This window comes from Sorex araneus, chromosome 4 (assembly GCF_027595985.1).
Source record: "Sorex araneus isolate mSorAra2 chromosome 4, mSorAra2.pri, whole genome shotgun sequence".
NCBI classification, from domain to species: Eukaryota; Metazoa; Chordata; class Mammalia; order Eulipotyphla; family Soricidae; genus Sorex; species Sorex araneus.
In genome coordinates, this window is record NC_073305.1 from 58,692,964 (window position 1) to 58,717,269 (window position 24,306).

At 48.2% G+C, this 24,306-nt stretch overlaps 1 protein-coding gene across 2 annotated transcripts; it reads right to left on the bottom strand.

Moving 5' to 3' along the window:
* Positions 1–8,345: 8,345 nt before the first annotated feature.
* Positions 8,346–16,972, bottom strand: FEZF2 (FEZ family zinc finger 2). Of its 2 annotated transcripts, XM_055135664.1 has the most exons (7): positions 16,837–16,972; positions 13,110–13,321; positions 12,079–12,193; positions 10,793–11,702; positions 10,321–10,455; positions 9,995–10,127; positions 8,346–9,020 (listed from the first exon to the last, which is right to left on the bottom strand). In XM_055135664.1, the coding sequence occupies exons 4-7, from the start codon at positions 11,642–11,644 to the stop codon at positions 8,761–8,763; spliced, it is 1,380 nt and encodes a 459-aa protein (XP_054991639.1). In that variant the 5' UTR covers positions 11,645–11,702; positions 12,079–12,193; positions 13,110–13,321; positions 16,837–16,972; the 3' UTR covers positions 8,346–8,760. The 2 variants fall into 2 exon arrangements, with proteins under 2 accessions (XP_054991639.1, XP_004616525.1); XM_004616468.3 differs by lacking the exons at positions 13,110–13,321; positions 16,837–16,972 and having other exon boundaries at positions 12,079–12,358.
* Positions 16,973–24,306: the final 7,334 nt, after the last annotated feature.

A 24,306-nucleotide genomic window follows, 5' to 3' on the forward strand; every position in this document is an offset into this window, starting at 1 on the left:
TTTCCTAAAGGGCTGGAGCAATAGCACCATGAGTAGGGCGTTTGCCTTACATGTGGCTGACTTAGGTTCGATTCCTCTGCCCCTCTCAGAGAGTTCAGCAAGCTACCCATGGCTTATGCCAAAAACAGTAACAAGTCTCACAATGGAGATGTTACTGGTGCCTGCTCAAACAAACCATTGAGCAACGGGGTGACAGTGATAGTGACAGTGACTAATAATAAAATTTTAACAATGTGCCACATTAAAGCTTAGTAATTTAAGTAATTAGTAATCTGTTTTCCTAATAATAATTGCTAACTGCTAGAATAATTCTATGTCCAAGCCAGGTACTATACTAAATTATAATTTGTTAACTTGTTTTAGCTTCACATCAATATGAGTCAGAGGAGGAGCCTGGCCAATCATACTATGGCCAGTTTTCAGACCCAAAGGACAAGCAAAAGGACTGACAGCTTCTGCTTCAAATTTTCCAAATCCCAATTGTCCTGAGCATGTCCATGCAGCTCTGTAATTTGATCCCTGGTGCTGACACACCACAGCTGGGTGTGTGTAACCACTGCAAAAGATGCACAAACCTTTTCAAGTACCACAATTAAAAGATGTTTGAGAACCAGGGCCAGGAACTGCAACCTCTGGCCAACATGTATGAGCACTGCAATGAGCACTGCATGTATCATCACACACGACATAGATGCTTCAGCTAAGAGTCTGATCCACGGTGAGCATATGTGCAAGCACCATAACTAAATGGAGTGCAAACCCTCATGAGTACCTGCAGGATAACATAGCCTCAGGTAGTTTAGGTTTATTGGGTTACTCCCTTTACAGTGCTCCCATTCCTCTTTGTTTATTTGTAGCTTCTTTCTTAGTGTTCTGTTGACTTGTAAATACTGTTTTTCTCTTCTCCTTGAGTCCTTTGCATAGTTTATTCAGAGCAATGTCCTTTTTGTATGGACACAGGAAGACTTAGCAAATGCTATGCTTTTGTAATCTGGGAGTCATTTGACTCTACATGATATTTTCCTCCTGGGCATCTGTTCTCTCGACCTAAGCCTCAGCTGCCCTTACTTCCTAGCACCCCCAAAAGCAGGGTCCCAACGAAGGACGAGACGGACCCAGGGCAAGCGGTGAGTTGTGTGCTACCCTGGCATCGAGATGGGCCTGGCCAAAGTGCCTAATGCTTAACTATAAGTTAAGAGCTTGATCATGGACAAATGCTGTCATGATCCAAACAGTGATAACTAGATTCGGACCCTGCTAGGGTGAGGAATGATTAATCTGGCCTGAGTGCTGTGGTCTGAGTCTGTGGCAAGATGTTGCCAGGAGAGCTGCCTTGCAAGCCTCAATGTATCTCTTGCTATGTCCATACAAAAATAACTAGTATTAAGATGTTAGTGTTTGGACTAAGGAAAGGAAAAAAAAACCTTAAGAGTCAGGAAGGGCTTTGGAATGCCCTACCCTCAGGAAGGGCTTTCTTATGTTGATTTTGCTACCAGGCTGGGTGTAGCCTAGAGGGCAAGGTGGGAGAGACAAGTAGGAAGAGAGACTTAGAGAGAGGCTGAAGTAGATGCAGAGAGGCTGGAGCTGGGAGTGCGGGAGATGAGAAAGATGGAAGATTGAATAAACAGTAACTAATCAGCAACCAGCTTGGTCCTCATTCTTCCTTCGCCTGTCCTTGACCACCGGCTGTCCTGATCCAGTCCACACACTGTGGTTCCAGAGCACCGAACACGGGTGGTGAGAGGGAGCCGCCCGGAGAGCCCGCAAGTGCCCCTCGGCGAGCTTTAGTTTTTCACAAGTACCCGAGTGCGTCTGCACTGCAACCTGATGTGTGTCTTCCAGTCCAAACCATCACTGGAAAAATGTGCCAGAGAGGGGCTAGAAAGAAAGTGAGTAAGGAGCTTGTCTTGTATGCAGCTGATCTGGGTTCCATCTCTTGCACCCCATATGATCCTCTGGAGCACTACCAGGAGTGATCGCTGAGCACAATCAGATGTGACCCCCACCCGCACCCCCAAATAAAATTAAATTTTAAAAATGTGCTAGCAACAGTGAGGCGTGTGTACAAACCCTGGTCATTATGAATGTCACAAAAATAATGACGGGAAGGAGAAGGAGGGAATAGCATACACATATAAGTGTGTGTGTGTGTGCATTTGTGTACGTGTGTGTGTTTGTGTTTGTATAGTGCTGTTTTCCAATAAGAAAACAAAAAGTCAGTTCCCCCATATTGGGCTAGAATCTGAACTCGACTTCTCTGAAAATGCACCCCAGGCCTTATCCCCTTCACTCAACTTCTCCTTACTGATGTTATCTCCCCTAGACATTTTGCTACCACCCTCTTTGAAGGACAAACCAAGGGCATTTAAGCTCTGGAAAAAAGCACTCCAAATATGACTTCGCACTATAAGAGCGTGTGGAAAAGAGAAACAGTGGTGATCACATCAGCTCATGTGGCCTTAACAGGTGCCTTGGTGAAGAACTAATTATATCAGACTGGTTTATCTGCAACAGTAAAGCTCATTTCTTTCCTCTTTCCGGAAACATGCCTTGTGAGATTTTATAACACCTCTGTGCTTTGAAAACCAGAACTAGTCTTTAATCTCAGGTGATGTTTTTTATTTTGAATTGGTATATTCCTTTCCCCCCATTCTTAACTTCTAGACACCAATATTTTTTCCCCCATGAAGCATGAGCAAATCCTGAAGTGCAAGCCAAGCCCTCAGAGATGTGATAGCTGTTACCAAGGATTTGAAAGACTACAAAACCTAGAATCAGGATTTAAATGCTGCACTCTAGTATCTGAGATGGCACTTGTCCCATATCAAAAATAGGCTAAATAAGGCACGAGGAGCCACAGTCTTTCTTCTGAGCTCCTTAGTGGTGGGCTGAGCTGAAAACTGCACCATATCCTTAGATTCTATTGACCTGACACTCACTCTCCAAATCCTTCTGCCATCCCTGGATGTTCACATTTAGTACCATATAATTTGATTCTCATATTGACATGTACTACTGACCTGCTTTGTTCAAAAAGAAAAAGAAAGAAAGAAAGAAAGAAAGAAAGAAAGAAAGAAAGAAAGAAAGAAAGAAAGAAAGAAAGAAAGAAAGAAAGAAAGAAAGAAAGAAAGAAAGATTAAAATGAGTGGTTTCTTAGAATGAGATGAACAATGACAAATACTTTAAATACTTCCTCTGGAGTGACAGTATAGGGGTTAAAGTGCTTGCCTTGCACATAGTAGATGCTGGTTTGATCCCTAGCACTGCATATGGTCCCCTAACCATCAATTCGAGAATAATTCCTGAGTACCACTGCATGTGACCCAGCATTCTTCCCTATAAATACTTCATGATCGGTTCCACAAAGTCTTATATATTCAGTGTCCGGATTTCCTTGCCACCTCCACTCCTTGCAGAATTGCCAAGATATATTGGGGTGATCACTAGGAAGGAGAGTAGAAGAGTATGAACTATGACATAAGGTGCTCCTGAGGGGACCTATGGCTCTAGAACTGAGACAAGTGCTTTGATGATTGGCAGTGGCTAATGACCAGACTACAGGGTCCTTTAGGGGATGCCCCAAGACTAGCCACTTGTATTTCGGAAAAAAGAATGTACCATCCAAAGTAGTAGAGTGGGTACCAAGAGCTTTAAAGCAGCACCTCCAAAACTTTGGGGCTGGATTTTGCTGGGCAATGAAGTGTCCACTTTCTGCCCATTTCCTAGCCTCTGGTCTGCTGTCTTCTGTCTCTCTCTAGCCAGTGTCCACCAAGGGGGCTGGCTGGGGCTCTCTTTTCTCTGGCTATGTACTTTCAACCAGTTTTGAGCAGCCCCATTTCAGATTGGCCTTTTTATGTTTGATATAAAGAATAGTTGTTGGCCAATTTCATCTTTTCATGGCTGTTCTCTAGGCCTGAATCCAAGCAGTTTGTCAGATGCTCATTAACTCCCCCTTTGGCTCTTTCTAGTGTGTCTCCTAAGCTCATTGTGCCAAGAACTAACGCTTTCTTTTACACGATTCTCTTTCTCTGCTCCATCAGGGAGACAAATTACTTTCCAAAAGGGATCGCCAGGGATGGTTTAATGAGAATTTCTTTGGGGCTAGGCATGGAACGCAATGTAGTTAACATTCGGTGGACTTAATTGGACTTTTCTTTTCTGCCTCTTTTAAAAAAAATCTGAAGCTATCCTGTTAATCTCTCATTTGTAATCAATTGTGTTGACTAAACAAAAGTCTAGGTCGTCTTTTCTTCCTGTCCCAGACAATCCTTTGTTGCCTCTAAATGCCTCATTCTTGAGTGATCCTGGTCGCATAGATGGGCCCGATTGTTGACAGTTCATTATTGCGCTTTTGTCCATTTAATCTTTCTTGCTGTGTTTTGCATGTGCATGCCTTAATGAGCTCCGTTGGCAATTAACATGTTTCTAGGAGCAAACCGGTTGCTCAGACGTTTGAGAGGGAAGTGCAGGGAAAAGGGCAACGCAGCTGCCTTGAGGTTGTTTATTTCCCAGCGTTTTCTCAAGACTCCGTCCTCTCTCTGGCAGCCCCTCCCCCACCCTTCCCCCTTTTCCTCCTTGAGTCCATTCACCGCCGACACACCTGGATGGCTCGATGCTGTAATTCTTGGGTCTAGCTCAGCCAACTTCCTATCCTCTTGCAAGCTGAGGAGTGAAATGGGGACTGTATAGATCTGCTTCTGCAGCCAAGGCAAGAATGAGCACAGTGCCCCCCAAAATGTGTCTGGATGCTGGCAACTTCTCTGTGTCGCTCTTTGCAGAGAGGAACCTCTAACCCGCCTAAGGCAATAGGACTGTACAATCTGTTATGTACAAGGCTGTGGCTTTGGAAGAAGGAGGTTTTTTTTTTTTTTTTTTTTTGAGTCTTGCTGGCAAGATTGCTGAAGTGTGAGCAGTCATGGACAGAACAAACATCTTGTAGGGGAAAAGATAATTGGAGTCTTTTTGTGTCTGTGACAGAATTCCCCTCCCCCGCAATTTGATTTAAAAAAATATTTTTTAAGGGCGGCCTCTTCGATTTAATCAAGGTTAGAATATTATTATGCAGTTGATGACTACCTTGTTTAAGTCATTTGTGAATTTTGCAAACTAAAAGTCATGTTTAATAGAAAGAGGGAGAAATAAAAAGCAGAAAACAAAACCTTGCACCCATCAATTCCGATGCATGGTGAATAACTAAGAAGCAATCCTAGTTAATATGGTTACTGAAAAGGCTTAGTCTTGGCTCCAGGACATGCCCTGGCTGTGAAAGGTGTTTAGTAATTCAGGCAGAAGTTTCCTTTTTCCCTTTCGCACTACTTTTCAGGTGAAGGAATCCTTTCTTGAGGCCACACCTGAAGGAAACAGACATCTTAAAGGAATGACTTCAAGTCTGTGGAAAGCAGAGCTAAACCCTATAGATACCAAAGAACTCTTGTTTATCTACAATTACCACCAGATGTGAAATGACACCTCCTCAGGTGAGAGCGATTGACAGGAAGGGGTGTGAAGGTTAAGTAACAATCAGGTTATGAGGAAACAACCCCCACAGAGGTTGGAATATGCAAGAGATTCTACTCTCCCCCCAGAGCCAGTTATCCAACCCCTTGCTCTCAGTGCCTTAGCAATGAGCAGTCTTGGAGGGAGTTGCGTCCTGCTCCGCCCCTCAGCTTGATTTCCCCTGCCTTCTAGTTCACAGACACCCTTGCCCCCCTCCCATCCCCATCCCTCCAGTTTCCAGAGACAGGTGTCTTTCTCTTGTGATGTTATTACACAAAAGATTCTAAGAGCCCTCTTGATGATTTAAAAGTTATCTCTGCGGATAGGATGCCCATCTACTTTTTTGCTTTTTTCAATGTATCTTTTCTTCTTAAGAGGAAGGATGAGCATAATTTTCACAGCAGGCTGATTATTTAATAACCCAATTCCAGTATAGCAGGGAAGGCACTTGTGTTCCACGCAGCTGACCCGGGTTCAGTCCCCATTTGGTCCCCCAAGCCCTGCTTTGAGTGATCCCTGACCTCAGAGCCAGGAGTAAGTTGAGCCACCACCAGGTGAGGGGGGGGGCAACAAAAAACAAAACAACCCACCCAACCCCCAATTCTCTAAGGGGAGGCCTTTCCGCTAAGTTTTGGGATACTTGTTTCTTGTCCAAAGTTCTGGAACTATTTAGGAAGAAGGGGGCTTATCCTGACTATTGATTGTCTCATCTCAAGAAGCATATTTAAGGAGGATCCTTTCCAAAAGGCATAAAAGAAAGGCTTTAGGTTAAGATGAGTGTCCTCAGGGCACTCAAGATATCCCAGAAATGTGGAGTGGGCTAATAAAACCCAGAAGAACAAGGAAAGCTGCTGCGTCTGCAATCCAGGGACAGCCATATGGGTGGGGACAGCAAGGTGACAGTTCTATATCTTAGCCTGGGAGGTCTCCTCATCTATCCTGGGGGGTCCTGGGGTTTGTAGCATCCACCAAGTTTCATCTATCTCGCTGGGTTCCTATCTCCCCTTAGCGCACTGCAGCCAGCTCGAACTAACATTTAAATTTCTTCTCGCTTCCTAGTCCTAGTCTCCCCCCTCCCCTGGCTGTGTCTTCCCAGACTTGGGGAAGGGGGCGGGGAGGGAGGAATACAAAAAAAAAAAAAAAAAAAACGAGGACGCTCTCCTTTCAGGAAACGGAATTCTAATGTACACGTTCCTATTTCTGAATCGGAGGTACTAAAAATACCCCGCGACAGCCTGAGGAAGCTGTCGCCGTCCTCTGTGCAAACAAAATCGACAATTCTCTTTCCCCGCGCAATGGGTCTGCGAGTTGGGTGGGGGCCAGACATGCAACCTTCGGCTGCGACCAGGACAGAGCTGCCCCCGCTGGGCTGCAGCGATGTTCGAATCCCGGCCCTCGCTTGTCTGGGGCCCCGAGACTTGCCATTCAGCTGATCTCTGTCTCCATTTCAATTTCTCAGACCATCCGCAAAGTGGGAACAATCACCCCCATGCGTGAGTGGTGTGTGAACATTTAGCGATAAACTGTGTCGAGCGCTTGACTTGGAGCAGACGTTTGAAAGAAAAGGCGAGCTTTGGGGATTGCAGTGGCCCTTGCAGCCGAGCGCCTACTGTATACCGGCCACTGGGAAAACTCGACCTCACGTAGCTTTCGGAACTTCCCTTCGGTTCCGTTCGCTGGAATCAGTTCCCCTCTATCAAACAGCCTGCACTTGCCGAGGAAACGCGCGTGGGGTCTGCCCCCAGCCCGCCGTCGCCGCCCTCGCTCCGGGGAAGCGCACTCCAGACCCCGCGCAGCGTTTCCTCCCCGCGCTGGGAAACTAGGTTCCAGGAGACGTGGGCTGAATTGCTGCGCCAATATTAAGAGTGTGGGGTGGCGGGAGATCGGGAAGCGGGGCGTTGCGGTGTGTGTGTAGGGGGGGGGGGGAGTATGAGGAGGCGACAGGGGTGGGGGGGGAGGCCGCGCCGCGCCAGTAATCCGAGCTCTTGATTATCCAGATTCGGATCAAACGGGGCGGCGACGGCGGCCCCCTCCTGGGAATGATTAGATGATTAATGTAATGCTGTTTGAAGAGTCTCTGTTTTCTCTCTTAATTTGGGTCATTACTTAGAAAGCAAGCGTGAGATCATTTCATCAGCGTGCTCGGCAGCGGAGATAGCTATTCAGGAATGAGACGCACCGCGCGCCCCTCGGGGAGCCCCGGGGGCCCGGGCGCGCCCTTCCGCGGCACCGCACCCGATGGTGGGGCCCCCAGACCGATCGTGGGGATCCCTGAGTCGCAAAGGTCGGCCGGGCAGGGAGGGGGGCTCTGAACCTCCAATTCTCGCCTCCAGGAAAAGACCGGGGGCAAGAGCTGTCCGTCCCCGCCCCCACCCCCCACCCCCCGCTCCGCGTTTGGGTCAGCCGGGAGGGAGACAAGCTCAAAAGCGCCAGGGCGAGCCCTTTGCCCTAGAACTGCACGCTCAGCTCGAGGATGCACCCCACACCGCTCTGGCAGCACCCGGACACTTTTAACCCCTCCTATTTAAAAAAAAAAAATCTTACCCAAATAAGGCAACACCCAGAATCCCAAGCGTCGGAACAGTCACCAAATAGAAACTTGGCACCACGTGGAGGCAGATGTAGGCCTTTGCACCCTTGCTCCTGCTGGTGGGGGAGGGGTTCTTAACACGCAAGCGCTACAGGAACACCGATTCTTTTCTCACCCTGATCCCTGCGCCCTAGAGGAAGTCGCCTTCGGGAAGGAAAATGCTACTAGCATCTATTTCCTTTTTTTCCTTTTTTTTTTTTTAGGGGGTGCGGAACTGACCTCACGGCGAGGGGAGAAGGGGGAAAGAAAACGCTCACTAATGATTCCGTTTATTGAGTTATGTAGGTATATATTCCTGGTTGGCTTGTACAGGAGGATTTACAAGGCTGTATAAAGACGGTCGGGCGCGCCGCGCGCTTCCGGGGCGCTCACGTGATAGCTGGGGGTTAAAACCGGCCTCCCCAGGAGACGCCAAGGCCTGGGAGGCGAGTCACTATGTTTCGGCGCACTGGGTTTAAATAAATTTCCCCGAATATACAAAGGTGGGAGCCACGCGTTTGCTGCCAGTCATCGAGGAAACGTGTAGCTTTCCAAAAATACGCTGGTTTCGATAAATAGATTTTAGCCTCTCTGCTATAGTTTTTTTTTCCTTTCCTTTAATTTTAGAAATAAGTTTATACGTGTGATCTGTTTTAGGGTGGGAGGGGTCGGAAGGAAGGGTGAGGCAGTAGCTCTCAGCTCTGCACGGTCCGAGTCAGGTCCTTTGTGGAGGGGGCGGCGGGGCCCACGCTGTCGTGGAGTTTGCGCACGTGTTTCTTCAAGTCAAAGTTTCTGCAAAACCCCTTGCCGCAAGTGGCGCACGTGAAAGGCTTCTTGTCGTTGTGGGTGTGCATGTGGAAGGTCAGATTGTAGACCTGGTGGAAGGCCTTGTTGCAGATGGTGCACTTGTACTGCTTCTCGCCGCTGTGCGTCAGCTTATGGTTCTTGTAGTTCCCTACAGGAGACCAAAAACAAAACCAAACAAAAGTGTGGGGAGGGGATGAAGTGGAATGCCGGGAAGGGTAGGGGGTCCCGATGTGGAATGAAGGCGGAGGTGGAGGTGGGGGTGAGAGGCGTCCCGGGGGGCGTTGGCTTAGGTGCCCGCTCAAGGAAGGCAACGCTTCGCTAGGCGGGCTTGACCTCTCCGAGTGAAGAAGTTGTCAAACTCGGTCGCCGTCAAGCCTGGGGGCTCAGGCGGGGGGGATGAGCACAGAGACCCGGGAGCCGCCCCGGGCCCTGCCCCGCCCGAGCCAGAGGGCCTGCACCGCGTTACTCCCGCTGTGCTCCGCCGGCCTGCAAAGTTTGGCAGCCCCGAGTCTCAGCAGCTCCTTCTCCCGACTGCAGCCTCGCTCCAAGAAATTCGCACAAACCCGAGCATCGGCCCTCATTTAAAAAAAAATTTTCTTCCTCGGTTTAAAAGTTACTTCGCTTACTCCCCCTCCTCGCCCCCCCACCCCCCACCATCTGAAGACCCGAAAGCGCCATGGAAAATCCCAGCAGAACGCCAGGGCTGGGGATAGCAGCAGACCCCGGCCCCCAGTCTTAAGTTGTTCCCAAGAGGTGCATTTTGCCTTGATTTTTTTTTTTTTTAATTTGAAAAGGGAGTCCTAGTTACAAAGAGATGCCTTTGCTATCCGGCGCTACTAGTCCTCCCTGTCCCCACTACACTTACCCTCTGCACTTACTTTCCTTGCCACCTCCCCAATTCGGAATCCCCCCAGGGCAGCCTGCCCGAATTCAGCGAGATCTATTAACCCAGCCCGGAGAGCCGTTACCCAAAGCCCGGCACAACCCGATTCCAAAGAAAAGCGGAGCTGAGCCTGCCATTTCTCGCGCTCCCACTCTCCGGATCCTTCTTTGCCTTCCCGCTAACCGTGACCCGCTGAGTCCCAAGGTGAGGTGAGGAAAGGGCCTCGCCCAGCACATTACCTTTTTGGTGAAAGCCTTTACCGCAAAATTCGCAGACGAAGGGCTTGTAGCCCGCGTGGATGCGGATGTGCGTGTTGAGCGTGGAGCTGCGGTTGAAGGCTTTACCGCACTGGTTGCATTTATGCGGCTTTTCCTGCAGAGAGGGGCGCAGGCACAGTGAGGCCAAGGCTCTCGGGAAGGGTGGGGGGAGAGGCCCTCCGGGAAGGGGAGGGGGCGCCTTGAAAGGACCTGAGTCCACTGGAGGGTTAAAGGGGCGCACCTGGCCAGCCTCTTCCCAATGCCTTGGGCGAGCGGGTGGAGCCCGATTCGGGGGGGGGGTAACGTACCTGGGTGTGGATAATTTTGTGTCTGCAGAGTGTGCTGGCCTGGCGGAAGCCCTTGCCGCAGACTTTACACACGAACGGTCTGGCTCCGGTGTGGACTGGCATGTGGCGGGTGAGGTTATAGTGAGCGTTAAACACCTGGGAAAGGACACGAGGGGGACCTTGTGGTGCATCTGTGGCGAAAGACCAGCGCTGCCTTCCCCATCCAACCAGCCCTTCCTACCCCTTTTCGAAACCTGTACCCCTTTCCGCTTGGCAAGCATCCCCAGCCCACTATCCACGCCAATCCTTTCAGCAGCCTCAGACAACGGCATCCCCATTTTACTGACTAGGAGACTGAGGCCCAGCTAGGCCCCGGTTGGAGTAGGCAGCTACCCAGGCGCTCCTCAACTGGAAAGAGGGGCTTGGTTTGGGTGGCTAGAAAAGCAGTCCCCGCCGCTCCCCCTGCCTCCCGCCCCGCTGGCCCAGACCTCACCTTGCCGCACACCTCGCATGTGAAGTTTTTGGGCTTGCCGTCTGCCGAGCTCCCCGGCAGCTTGCCGTGACCCTTGACGCCGCCTCGCTCGGCTGTCAGGGCCGAGTTCTCCTTGAGCACCTGCTCTAGCGGCGCGGACAAGCGCTCCTTATGGTTAAAGGGGGCCGGATGGGCAAACTTGTCCGCGGCCAGGCCGGCCAACTTGGCGTTCTCCAGCAAGAAGAGTTTGGGGTGCGCGGCGAGGGCGGCGGGGGCCTGGGCGTTGAGGAGGCCAGACGGGAAGAGGTGGCCGCCCAGGAGCTCCGACGGCGGGTACGCGGCCGAGTCCAGGTAGTTGAAATAGTAGAGCGAGCCGCTGGCCGGCAGCCCCACGGCCTGGTTGATGACCTGCGGCTTGATGACCCTGCCCGCGGGCAGCGCAGACGGCGCCAGGCCCAGCTCGGCCTTGCAGCACATGCCACAGTTGGTTTTGCACAAGCCGCTGGCGCCGCACACCGGAGCCCCCCCGCCCCCACCGCCGCCGCCTCCTCCTCCGCCACCGCCGCCCGCCCGGAGGCTGCTTTTCCAGAGCTCCGAGTAACTGAGCAGCGTCTTGGACGGCACCTCGTAGCCTAAGGGCTGGAGGGGGATCATACAGGGCAGCGGCGAGCAGAGGTTGAGCAATTTCTTGCCCTGGCCACCGTCCGCCTCCAGCGCCCCCGGCCGCGGCTCAAAGGGCGCACGGGGCTCCGACGTCGTCTTAGCCATGATGCGCTCGATGGAGAAGGCCAGGGTCTTGGAAGTGGCCGGCGATGCTCCAGCGCGTGGGCAGGCCGGGGGCACCATGGTCTCCAGGGAAGCCGAGCTGGCCATGGCGCGCCCAGCAGAGCTGTGCCGGACTGGGCCAGGGTGCTGCCTCACTCCTCTAAGTCTGCATTCCGGAAAAGGCAGGGAGGGAAACCGCAATTTAATAAGCACCTTGCCGGGGCCAGGTCACCCATTTGCATTCAAATGAACAGGGGCAGAATAAAGTGCACCCAAGGGTACCAAATTACCACCCATTAACCCGGTGCGCAAAGGAGCCCACCAGCCCCAGCTGAAAGGGGAAAGACGGGGGGAGGGCTTACAAAGAAAAGGGAGAGAGAGAGAGAGGGTGAAAGAAAAAAAGAAAGAAAGGAGCCTCGAATTAGCCCCCCACCCCCTCCGCAAAGTCGCTCCCTGGACCCCGGCCTTCGCCACTCGCGCTGGGAGCCGGACAGGGAATGGGGCAAAGTTAAAGCCGACCCGCGCAGCCACCTCGCGTTTACCTCTTTCCCCCACCGCCAAGGAGATGCCTTCCGAGCCATGCAGCGTGCCTCCTCTGTCACATTTTGATGGCAAACATCTTCCCCTCCGCGTGAGATCACTGTCTTTTACATTCAGCTGACATCACATGAAGTCACTTGAAGTGGAATGACATGGGCGGCGGCGCGGCTCCCGTAGCGGCCCCTGTGTTCCCCCGCGCCTGCCGGCCGCCGCCGCCACCGCCCCTCAAACTTTAAAAGGAGGCAACTGGCGCCCGCGCTCCCCTCGGGAAAGTGCGAGCGGTTCGCAAATCGGGAAGGAGGGAAGAGACGGGAGGGGGAGGGGGAGGAATCGTGATGGTTTTGCCGGTGGAGGGGGGTGGGTGGGGGGGAAGGAGCAGGAGCCCAAACCCAGGCAGAGTTCCGTGCGTGATTCACAACTTTGGGGGCCTACAGATTTGGGGGATACGGGGAGGGCTGGAGGTCCTCTACGCGCCGCCCCCAAATTCCCTTAGGTGTCCGTCTAGTCGCCAAAGTATCCCTTAGCCCTCTGCAGCCGAGCTGGGCATCGTGCTAATAAACTGCCATTTACCCACGGAGCCGGCGCCAGCCCCGAACACGCGCAAATGATAATTACCTCATTAGGATGTGGCGCATGGACGCGGGCGCCGCGTTTGGAGGGGGGAACTTGTTAACGGGTAAATATTAATTTATGCAAAACCAAGCTCGCCGGGGCTGGCGTCAGAGGTCGGGAGAGAGCTCTCGCCGCCTAAGGGACGACCCCGAAGCGTACCCCAGGTACGTCCGGAGGAGCCAGGCCGCGCGCCCAGATCCCCCCGTGGGCCTCGGAGCCCGCCCGGTGCGCCTCCCCCTCGCTAGCCCGCTCCCCGCCGGCGGCTCGGGGAGACTGCACCGAGGGTTGACTGCTTGCGATCCTAATCGATCAGAATCGCTGACTTGTGATCGGGTTTCTGAGGCAAAGCCCGGCTCTGCTGCTTTCGAGCTGCGTGCGGGGAGGATTCGGAGGGCAACTCTCCCCGCTGATGGGTACTTACTGTTTGTATAATTGAGAAGGTCCAATCTCCACCTGTTTAAGGAGCAGATTGAAACAGCAGAACCTCCCCTGGATCCTATTAAAACGTTTTTCCTCCTAAGGCCTTTCAGTCGAACCAATTTTCCGAAGTGATTCATAGAGCTGAATTCTGCCAAGGCAGCTCTTTCACTTTTAGCCACTAAAGCACCGCGTGGAACCGGGTTTTGTGTTTTTCTAAAATAAAGAGAAGGATTATCAGAGGGGAGAGGGAGGGGGTCTGAAGGGGGGCGGGCAGAGACTTAGTGTGGCCAGAGGTACAAGCAGAGGGAAGAAAGGCCCTTTTCTAGACAGGCCCCAAGTAAGTTCGGAGGAATTCAGCGTTTTGTGCCTGGCGCACAAAAGCAGCGCGCTCCGCGCTCGGTTTGGAGGAGCTGAATTCATCTGTTTGCAGACCATTCCACCTGCGTATCACAACAAACTGCTCAAAGACGCTCCAGCACTTTCAACAGGCCGGGTGCTCTGGGCGACAACAAAAGTGGTCCAGGCTGAGGGTTCTTATAGGGTGGGAGGGGGGGCAGCTACCGAGAGAGCCAGCGAGAGAATTAGGTTTAGGAAAGGGGGGGTGGTGGTGCAGTTTTTTTTTTTAACTTTCAGACGGTTTTGTTTGCGGGACAATCATATCTTGCCAGCCGGCTTTTACAAGCCCGCGAGCTTTGTGGCGGCAACCACAGTTTAAGAGGATTACAATGGGTATAATATGGGCAAACAGGGCTGAGGATTTGATAGTGAATTCCATCTCCGAAGACTCATGATCTTGTGGAACCCCCCAAAAAAGTGCTAGTGGACGCAAAGACTCCTTTTTCACTGGGAAAAGGGGATGGTGAGGAGTGGAGCATCTGTTTCTGGGGACTCAGCTGCAAGCACCTCGTGAACAGGGAAACATCAGAGATAGGAGCAAGAAAAGGTGTAGTTTAAACTTCAGGCAAAACACTCCTTTTTCAGTCTCAGAACTTCTCCCTCTCACTCCCCCTCTGAAGTGAAATTTCAGACAGGATAGTGACAAGGCAGGTAAAGGAAAGAAAAAGTGTCCTTGGAAAACAAGAAGAAACAAAGAGATCTCTGAGGGAAAGTAAGCTGGGCTTCGACAGCAGTGGGTTAGTTTTTTCACTTTGCCAAGCTAAAACTGCCCTTAAATTCAGCAGTCAGAAGTATGTTCTGAAACACCCCCCCCCCACACACACACACATACCACATGCGGGCACACACACACACACTCACACACACAGACACAGATTTCAAAGCTAGAAAGAGGCTTTCTTATCTGCAAGACAATATTTCCATATAGTCCAGAGAAGCAGAATTCCAGATCCAGCACACTCACCCCTATTTCTGTGCTAATGTGAAAACAAAACACATATGAAACACCTCCCGCCCCCTACCCAGACACATCAAACATGAAACAAACCCACAACTCACCCTGACACTGAAACCGTATCAATATACCCGAAGAGGCTCAAAACCCAAATTCCTATCCCGACTTTCTTGTGAATCCTGTTCAGCCACCAGCACTGCACCCCAAACCCCTTTCCAAATTGGAAATTGTTGATCTCGGCAGCAGCTCCAAAGATCTGCTGGTTTGAATGCTCCATCAGGCTGAAAGGCTTCCAAAGGCTTCCCGTGAACCTGCCTTGCCATCCCCAGCGCTTTTTGTAGCTGCATAAGCCACCTCTCTCTTCCCGGCATCACAAAGGAGTGCTACCTCCACAGAAAGAAAACATTTGGGTAAAAACAAGTTGCCCCTAATGTGCCTCTCCTTCCAAATGTTGGGTGAATACACTGGCTTTTATGAAAGTATTTAATTAGCTTCCACAAACTTCTCCTTCCCTCGCCTGCAGATTATATTGAAGTGGAGGGTTGGAAACTATTTTACACCTTGCCACTCACATGTTAATTAATCTCTATCTAACCCTAATTGCAGTTTATTCAAGCACCGCTCAACAGCTCACCCACACAATAAACACTGATCCTACTTTTATACATATTACTTCACGTTAACACATTGAGTAATTAACTCCAGTACCAACTAATAGTGCAAACAAATATTTTCTGTAAACGAGATGATTTCAGGCAGAATAATAGAGGACTCAGGAAATGTGGTTCATGGTGAAGGGGATGGTGAGGTCTTGATTCACTGCTCACCCACCCTCCAAATTTATTCTCATACTCTACATCTCTCTCTTTCCCTCCCTTCCTTCCTTCCTTCCTTCCTTCCTTCCTTCCTTCCTTCCTTCCTTCCTTCCTTTCTTTCTTTCTTTCTTTCTTTCTTTCTTTCTTTCTTTCTTTCTTTCTTTCTCTCTCTCTCTCTTTCTTTCTTTCTTTCTCCCTTCATTCTATGCTTAAAAAAATGAGAAGTGTTGAGAATTAAAATCTGATCATTTTGAAGGACTTGGTGGAGGGGGGTTTGTGAAATTAGGGATGACTTTTTTTTCTACCCACACATTTTTAATGTGGGAAAAATCCAAAAAAAAGTAAACTGAAAGGGAAATAAGAGGCTCCAGGAATAAATGGGAGCTTCAGGGATGTGGATCATGGAAAACAAAGTTTCCTAAACTGTTTTAAAGAAGTCCTGTGCCTTGAAATCAAGACTTTTCCCTGCAGGAGAGAGTGGAGACTTTGGTAGAGACAGACCGGAAGTTGCAGGGTCTCTCCTGCACAGACTCCTTTTATAAGCTCCACCTGCAGGTATGGTGCCTGGGGCTTCACCGTCATGCCTCGCAGACCATCTCACCTGGTTCCACAAAGTCACCGCCTAAGAGAGGCCCAACTAGACCTCAGCATGGACTTGGACCCAGGGGCTGGATTCCTAGACTGCCCTGGGGAAATCTGCCACTCTTGGTGGTAGTCTGGCTTGATGGCCGGGCAGCAACCCCTGTACATCAACTCTGAGTCTTCAGGCTCCCACGCAACTCTTTCCTGGTGCCTGTGCCCATGGATAGAACTTTTGCCTGGGTCCCTCTGGCCCATCTTGAGCCTTAATGCCTCATGTTCTGTGGAGAAGCAGTGCCAGGCCGCAAAGGCCATGGGAGGCCTGTGTTCTTCCCACTTTGAGGAGTTGGGTGCTAGGGCCTGGGCTTCTTCAGTTCTACTGGGCCTGACCTGCACCCCCCCCCCCCCCTTGTTGGGGACAACATCCATGGGCTGTCATATCGAGACCGGTCCACTCACACACCAAGTTTGGGGCATCCTGACTCAACTGCAATGCTTGGGATGCAGTGTTCTTACAGGCTGCACAGGTTAGCCCATAGCTGGTGGCTGTCTATTGATTTCCCAGGGATTCTCTTTTGCAGACATATTAAAGATATTAAATATAGTTGACTAGAGCTGCTTGAGCCTCACCCCCCTTTCCTGTCCCCCCACCCCCACCCCAATCTCTGGTCATTTTATGGTCACTGACTCAAACGCTGAAATGATGACTTTTGTTTAAATTTCTTTTAATGCCACCAATCACTCTCTTCTTAGAGCAAAATACTTAGCAGACGCCTTCCCATGATGTATACAGCCTCGGAGGAAAGTCCTTTTCTTGAGCCCAACAGCTCACACACACATTTGCACTACTTCTGGGATCAAGGAGGGGAAAGACAGGCTTTTGGATGTTGCAATTCCAGCTGGAGGGGGGGTGAGGGGGGATCACATAGCCTGGGGCTAGGCAAGAAGCGTCTTTATTTTGAATATGGTTATTCTCCTCTCACCTGATTGCAGGGTTGCGCCACCGCCGACCTCCTCGTTTGCCGGCGCCCTCGGGAGTCAGGCCGCGTGGGACAGCCGGCAAGCTCACGGCTGCAGTTTGGGGAAACTCCCACGCGGCAGAGAGGTTCTTTCTCCCTGCTCCCTACAACAACAAACAAACTCGACGGATTCGTCAATCTCTCTCCCTCTTTCCCTTCTTTCCAACGGGACTTTTAGGATCTGATTTACATGGTGTCAGTCCTCCACTACTGGAAATAGATTAATTTCTAAAGAGATTTTTTTTTTTTTTTTTTTTTTTTTTTTTTTTTTTTTTTGCTATTCCCCTCCTCCCCCGCCGCCTCCTATTTTCCCCCCAGGAAGCTATTTTTTTTTTTTTTTAAATTGAGAACAGTCGAACCGGCTTGCCAGTGGCAGGTTCGTCCAAGGCGCAGGGGCCTCCGCCTTCGGTGCGCGCGGTTTGCAGGATTAGTGCGGGCGGCCGGGAGACAAAGAGCCCCAGATACCCGGGCAGGCGAGACCCGGCGCTTCCAGAAAACTCCCGGTTCCGGATCCCGGCCCCGAGAGCTGGAGCTCAGTACCGGCCCGGGCCTGCAGGGACAGATGGGCCACAGCCGTCTTCATCTGTCCGCGTCGCGTCCTCAGGGAGGCTGCGGCGAGCGCAGCCAGGGGGGCCGAGCGCCCGTCCCGCTGCCCCCCGGCGGCTGTTAGCGACCCCCCTCTCTCTCCCCCACCCCGTGCCCCGTAGCGTTCGGGGAGTAATTTGGCAATCTCGGTGGTGCACCCGCACTCTGGTTTTCACCCCGAGCAGGAAAGGTAGCCAGTTTGGTAGATCTGCGGGGAGAGGGGTGCTGGTGCAAAACTACCAGGATTTCCAGGATCTTCCCAACCCCCGCCGCGATCACCTCAGAGGACTTCGACCGCGGTTTCGGAAATCTGGGCAGCTCTTGCGCGGTCTTAGGCCAGAGCTGAATCTCCCCAGAGAGCAGATCCACAGTCTCTCTCCGTGCAAGTTTGGTGCTCTCTCCTCTGCCTTGGACGAATATGTAATCACACATATATGCATATTATACATATGCATGCACGCATATTGCGTATATATGTATGTGTATATATGTCTGTCTATCTTTCTATCTATCTGTCTTCAATGCTATATTCAGCCCTTCACTAGAAATGCCTGTTAATTAGCAATCTGATCCAATACTCGACACAGCAACTTTCCCAGGGGAACGAGTCATTTTAAGAGGTGTAGTGTGTGTGGGGGGGGAAAGTAATCTTGTGAAAAAGCATTTCCTATTGACACATGAATAGAATTCAACCTGAAGGAACAATTGTTGATGAAGAAGAATTGTACGTTATCTATATGCTACAGTGCTATCTATGCATTACATATTATACACATGTGAAATGTGAGCACATATATAAATATTTGGAATAAGTGTATAGATCTTTTTGTGTGCGTATAAAATTGAAAGGTGTTTTGGAGGGTGACCAATGGCCTAGGATCTGCTTAGGATCCTCTGCATTATTTAACTTGGCAGTTGGTTAAACTCTGGCGGTGCAGCCTGCCCAAAGGTATTAGCATTAAGTGGTGAGAGCAGGAGTTAAGCCTTCAGGGAAAAGGAGAGACCGGAAAGGCAAAAGGGTAAGGGCAGCTGATTTCATATTCACTCAAACTTCTGCAAGTTTGCTGGACTATGTAGGCTGGGTTGAATGGTCCATTGGATGAGAAGCTGAAAGACAGGCATTGCTATCATGTTTGATTGGTTCGGTTTGGTTTGATTAGATTTGACCTTGATAGAAGCTTCCCATTTATATCTGTGAACCACAAAGTTTCTTCCTGATGTTGTTTGTTCCTTGGGCTCTCACAGACTCTAAGATTCATTTTCTCTTTACCTGGTAAAGAGTTTGGTCTTCATCCTAATACCCAAAAAATGCATAAAGGCATAATTTAGAACCCACCAAGAATCATTCTCTTTGGTTGTCTATTTTTTCTTCATCATACATGCAGATTAATAAATGGATTAATAAATGGAATTTGGGATTAAAAATGGAAACAATCAATAGATGGTTATTTATTACTGTGCCTGTTACATGCCAGACATAGCACTAAATACCCACTCTATTTAGTTCTCACTTTCTCTGACGTCAGTGCCCATTATATTGATGCAAACACTGATAATCTTGGGTTGATAGAAACTCCACATAACTGTTAAGAGTTTTCAGAGTCTGTTCTTTCAAACAAGATGCTAATACCCAGAGCTAAAAAACTAGCCCAAATGTAAATAAGGACACTTTGAAAATTGTTTGGCATGTCTGCTAAAGTAGAATATTTGCTTTGCTTTTAACCTACAATTCCACTCTTTATATATGTATCCATGTATCCAACCAGAAACTTGTGCCTATATCAATCAAATAACAAGTGCTAGAATGTTCACAGCAGCAGTATTTGTAATAGTTCTAAATTGGAAATTGGCTATTTCTACTTTTTTTTTTTTTTTTTTTGCTTTTTGGGTCACACCTGGTGATGCACAGGGGTTACTCCTGGCTCTCCACTCAGGAATTACTTCTGGTGGTGCTCAGGGGACCATATGGGATGCTGGGAATCAAACCTGGGTCTGCCGCATGCAAGGCAAATACCCTACCTGCTGTACTGTCACTCCAGTCCCAAGAAATTGGCTAATTCTTGAATGGAACCATAACTAAGTGATGCAAAGTCCACAAAAATTAAATATTATACATCAATAAGAATCACTAAAGCAGTACTCAGTCAAACAGCATCAATAAAACTCACAAATAATGTTAAAGGAAAGAGCCAATACCAGAAGATTACATATCAGGTAATTTCATCAGATAAAATTCAAAAACAGGCAACACCTTGGAGCACAAAAGAGATGCTCCTGGGGTTACTGGCTAGGTTCTGTTTCTTTGTTTTTTTTTTTCTTTTGGGGTCACACCTGGCGATGCACAGGGGTTACTCCTGGCTCTGCACTCAGGAATTACCCCTGGCTGTGCTCAGGGGACCATATGGGATGCTGGGAATCGAACCCAGGTCAGCCAGGTGCAAGGCAAACGCCCTACCCTATGTGCTGCTCCAGCCCCCAAGGTTCTGTTTCTTGATCAGTGTTCTGACTTGTTAAATTTCCTTTGACCGTGCACAATAAAATTTAACAGTTATGGTGATTTAAATGCTGTAATACCTTTAATAATAATTCAAATACCTTTCTTTGTACCTCTTTACCTCTGTAAAATGCAATGCATTTATTTGTTAACATTTCTACATATTGATAACAATTGCTATATATCTCTTAAATGTGTAAATCATCAGCAGGAGATTGTTTGACTTGCCCCCTCTTCTAATTCCCCAAAGAGATTCTGTCCCTCACCTGCCTCTTGAGAAATGCCCCTTTCATTTCTTCCTCTGAACTAGATGATTGATTTCTCATCTAGACTTTTTCTTTTCTTTTTTTTTTTTTGCTTCTTGGGTCACACTGGTGATGCTCAGGGGTTAGTCCTGACATGACTACTCCTGGTGGTACTCGGGGGGACTATATGGGATGCCAGTCAACCCTGTGCAAGGCAAATGCCCTGTCTGCTGTACTGCTGTACTATCGCTCAGGTCCTCATCTAGACTTTTAAAAACAAGCTTCACCCAAACTTTTAATACATTTGTGAGGGGTAATTGGGCTGTTGATTCAACTTCCCAGGATAGCTGCAATGCACTCAGGAATGCTTAATTGGGGAGCTATTTTGAAGGCTCCTTCTCAGCCAAGACTTAAGCAGAAGGTGGCTGTTTTTGAACTTAGACCTGTGTGTTTTGCCTAGGTTCCAGGTGATGAATTTTTGGGTTAGAAACCACCTGAAACTTTCCAGATACAATCTGGCCAGTTGCTTTGGGAGCTGGAGGTTCTGGCTGAAGGCAGAAGGCTGAGAGTATAGGACGTTGGTAGGAACTGACATTAATAGAAAGCTTTGGCAGGTCCTTAGAGTTCAACTCTTAGGTCTTGGCCATTGACAAAACTGGGGGTGGTGGTGGGGCAGGTGGTGGTGGGGAGAGACAGGATATTGGCTCCCTGGCAAGTGACCCAGTTAGCAGAACTAGCAGTTTTGTTTTGAAAGAGGGTGGGGACATTTATTTTAGTAGAAAAAAGCCTTGGAATATAGAACTTAATTCAAATAGTTGATAATCCCTTTGTGTAAATCCTTGGTGAATTCTATGAGTAGCACCAGTTGCAAATCTAATCTTATCACTTAAAGATAGCAAGAAGCTACTACCAAAATATTTAAGATAGAAGAAGACGTTAAGAGCTGGTATTCTATTTAGAACTAAAAATATAATAAATTTTTTTGAAACAAGATATTTTTTACTGAAATTTATTTAGAAAGATGTGAGGGGAGAGGAAGAAAGAAGTATGTATTTGAGAGAGAATGCAGGCTTCTTCAGCATGGAAAAAAGCAAGTAAAGAAACAGATGAGCCAGTGAAATAGTGTTCAAGGGAGAATAAAGGCCTGAAGAGCAAGCCATAATAAATTTTATATTATTTGATACTTATTGAGCTAATATAGCAGAACTGTAGCACTGTCGTCCTGTTGTTCATCAATTTGCTTGAGCAGGCACCAGTAACGTCTCAATTGTGAGACTTGTTACTTTTTTTTTTGTTACTGTTTTTGTCATATCGAATACAACATGAGGAGCTTGCCAGGCTCTGCCGTGAGGACAGGATACTCTCAGTAATTTGTCGGGCTCTCCAAAAGGGACAGAGGAATAGAGCTAATATAGTTACAATAATATTAATGTTTATGCTTTGGGTATACAAGTTTACTACGTACCCAAATTTTTTGTTTGCTTTTGGGTCATATCTGGCAATGCTCAGGGATTACTTCTGGCTCTGCCTTCAGGAATTACTCCTGGCAGTTCTTGAGGGACCGTATGGGATGCCCAGCATTGAATTCGGGTAACTCGGGTCAGGCATGTGCAAGGCAAGCACATTACCCAGTGCTGTACTATAGCTCCAGCCCCAAATCATCCTGTATTTGTCCTTCTTCTGACATATTTTACTTAACATGACTGCATGACAGACTCTACTATCAAGTTATTGTAGAAGGCAAGATTTCAAAACAATAAGAATTTTATTGGCTTAGGGAAAGAGAGAGAGAGAGAGAGAGAGAGAGAGAGAGAGAGAGAGAGAGAAGATAAGATGTTAGGTGGTATATTTCATGATTTGTTAGCAGCACACTTATCTTAAGATTTTTTGTACTGGACACCATCATGATGTCACAGATACTATGTTTACCAAGAAATATACAATCTGTGACTTCATGCAACTTACATCCCATCCTTCAACCAACTGGCATGCTTAAATATTTTCTGTAAATCAGGCTATGTGCCTAGAAACACATTAACGAATATAGGCATGGCTAGGATGGTTGAAGACTAAAAGAGAAATATCTCTAATAGAGGTCAGTAGGCTGAACTAATAAATAGAGGCTTCTGAAGAGATTCCCTGATGGGGAGGCAAACTCTCTCATTAGCAGCTCATTAACCTGGTGCTTTTCCTGGAGACTGAATTCTGGTGTGAGTGAGTTTAGGTCTCTATGAAGCATGGCATTTTGTAAGATACTGTAATACAATATGAAACTTCATTCTGGGTTTTGAAGAACAGAGTATCTAAGGCAGTTTGGGTTCTGGAATCACATCAAGTTAGAAGCTCTGTGTACACAGCAAACTAATCACGTTCTACAAGTCCCCGTTGCTCATATTTTGACCAGAGTTGAACTTCTACTTCCTTACTGAGAGGTGAGAACTAATGAGAACATGCACAGAAAAGAACTCCACACTGTCAAGAGACTGACCAATGGAAAACCATCAGTGAACAGTTAGCACTAGTGTTATACTGATCGCTACCTATAGCCACCATTCTCCACCTGAGAGGAGGAAGAGAAAGAGGGCAAAACCCAAAATTCTTATTCTGCCTTTACTTGTTTTTGTAGATAGAGGAAGGAGTGCCCCCTGCCTCTACCCCAAGTTAAAAAGTCTCTATGGAAATATTTTTGGGGAAAGCAGAGAATTAGGAAAAATGTTGGAATTGAACAGAATACTACTATCCAGAAATCACTGCAATCTGCACAATGCTTTGTAATATATTCTTTCTATGCACTTACAAGGTTGTCCTCCTGTAATATGTACAATTTTCTAAATGTCTTTCCCCTTTTCAATATCATGAATCTCTCCCCATGTTTAAGATGCTATGAAAAAATAATTTTAGTCTTTCTAGCACTCTGCTAAGTATTTTCTTTTGGGGGGTGAGCAGGTGGAGAAGGCCACACCCAGAAGTGTTCAGCGACTGCTCCAGGCTCTGCGCTTAGGAGTGACACTTGGTAGTGCTCCGCTGACTACAAGTAGTGCCAAGGATTCAAGCCACGGTTATGGTCACAGCAACTGCAAGCAAGACAAGTGCCTTACCTCCTCTAATTTCCTCCAGCTCTATTTTATAATCAACTGGATTATGGATTAATAATCTATAATTATGGATTATGGGATTTATGGCCTGGAGCGATAGCACAGCGATTGCACTGGCTGACCTGTGTTCGATTCCTCTGCCCCTCTCAGAGAGCCCGGCAAGCTACCACGAGTATCTTTTTTTTTTTCCCTTTTCTTTTTGGGTCACACCCGGAGATGCACAGGAGTTACTCCTGGCTCATGCACTCAGGAATTACTCCTGGCGGTGCTCAGGGGACCATATGGGATGCTGGGAATCGAACCCAGGTCGGCTGCGTGTAAGGCAAATGCCCTACCCGCTGTGCTATTGCTCCAGCCCCCAAGAGTATCTTGCTCGCACGGCAGAGCCTGGCGAGCTCCCTGTGGTGTATTCGATATGCCAACAACAGTAACAAGAAGTCTCAAAATGGAGACGTTACTGGTGCCCACTCGAGCAAATTGATGAGCAATGGGATGACAGTGACAGTGACAGATTATTTTATTATGTTTGAGAAATTATAGTTTATTTATTATATTTTATGGTTATTATGGTATTAATGTTTATGCTTTGATGGAAAAGTTAGTACACCTTCACTGTCACCATGAAAGTTTCTATCTGGTTTAACATGCATTGAAGAGTCTTTAAAAGTCTTTTGATATCTAAGTTGTTCACAATTAATTTTTCAATAGTTTCATCATAAATATTCTGACACATAAATGTTGTGCATAGCTAATTCCCTTAAGACAAATTCCCAGAAGCAGAATTACTATAGCTAAAGATCTGTACGTTTTGAAAGCTGTAGATACCATCTGACAAATGTTCCTCTGAAAATGGGGCACAATATCTTCTTTCCAGAACTTTCACTATTGTGAGGCATTATCATTTAAAAATATTTAATTTAAATATTTATACGTCCCAAATAACTATCACTATAATCCCATCGATCATTGATTTGCTTGAGTGAGTGCCAGTAATGGCTTCATTTGTCCTAGCCCT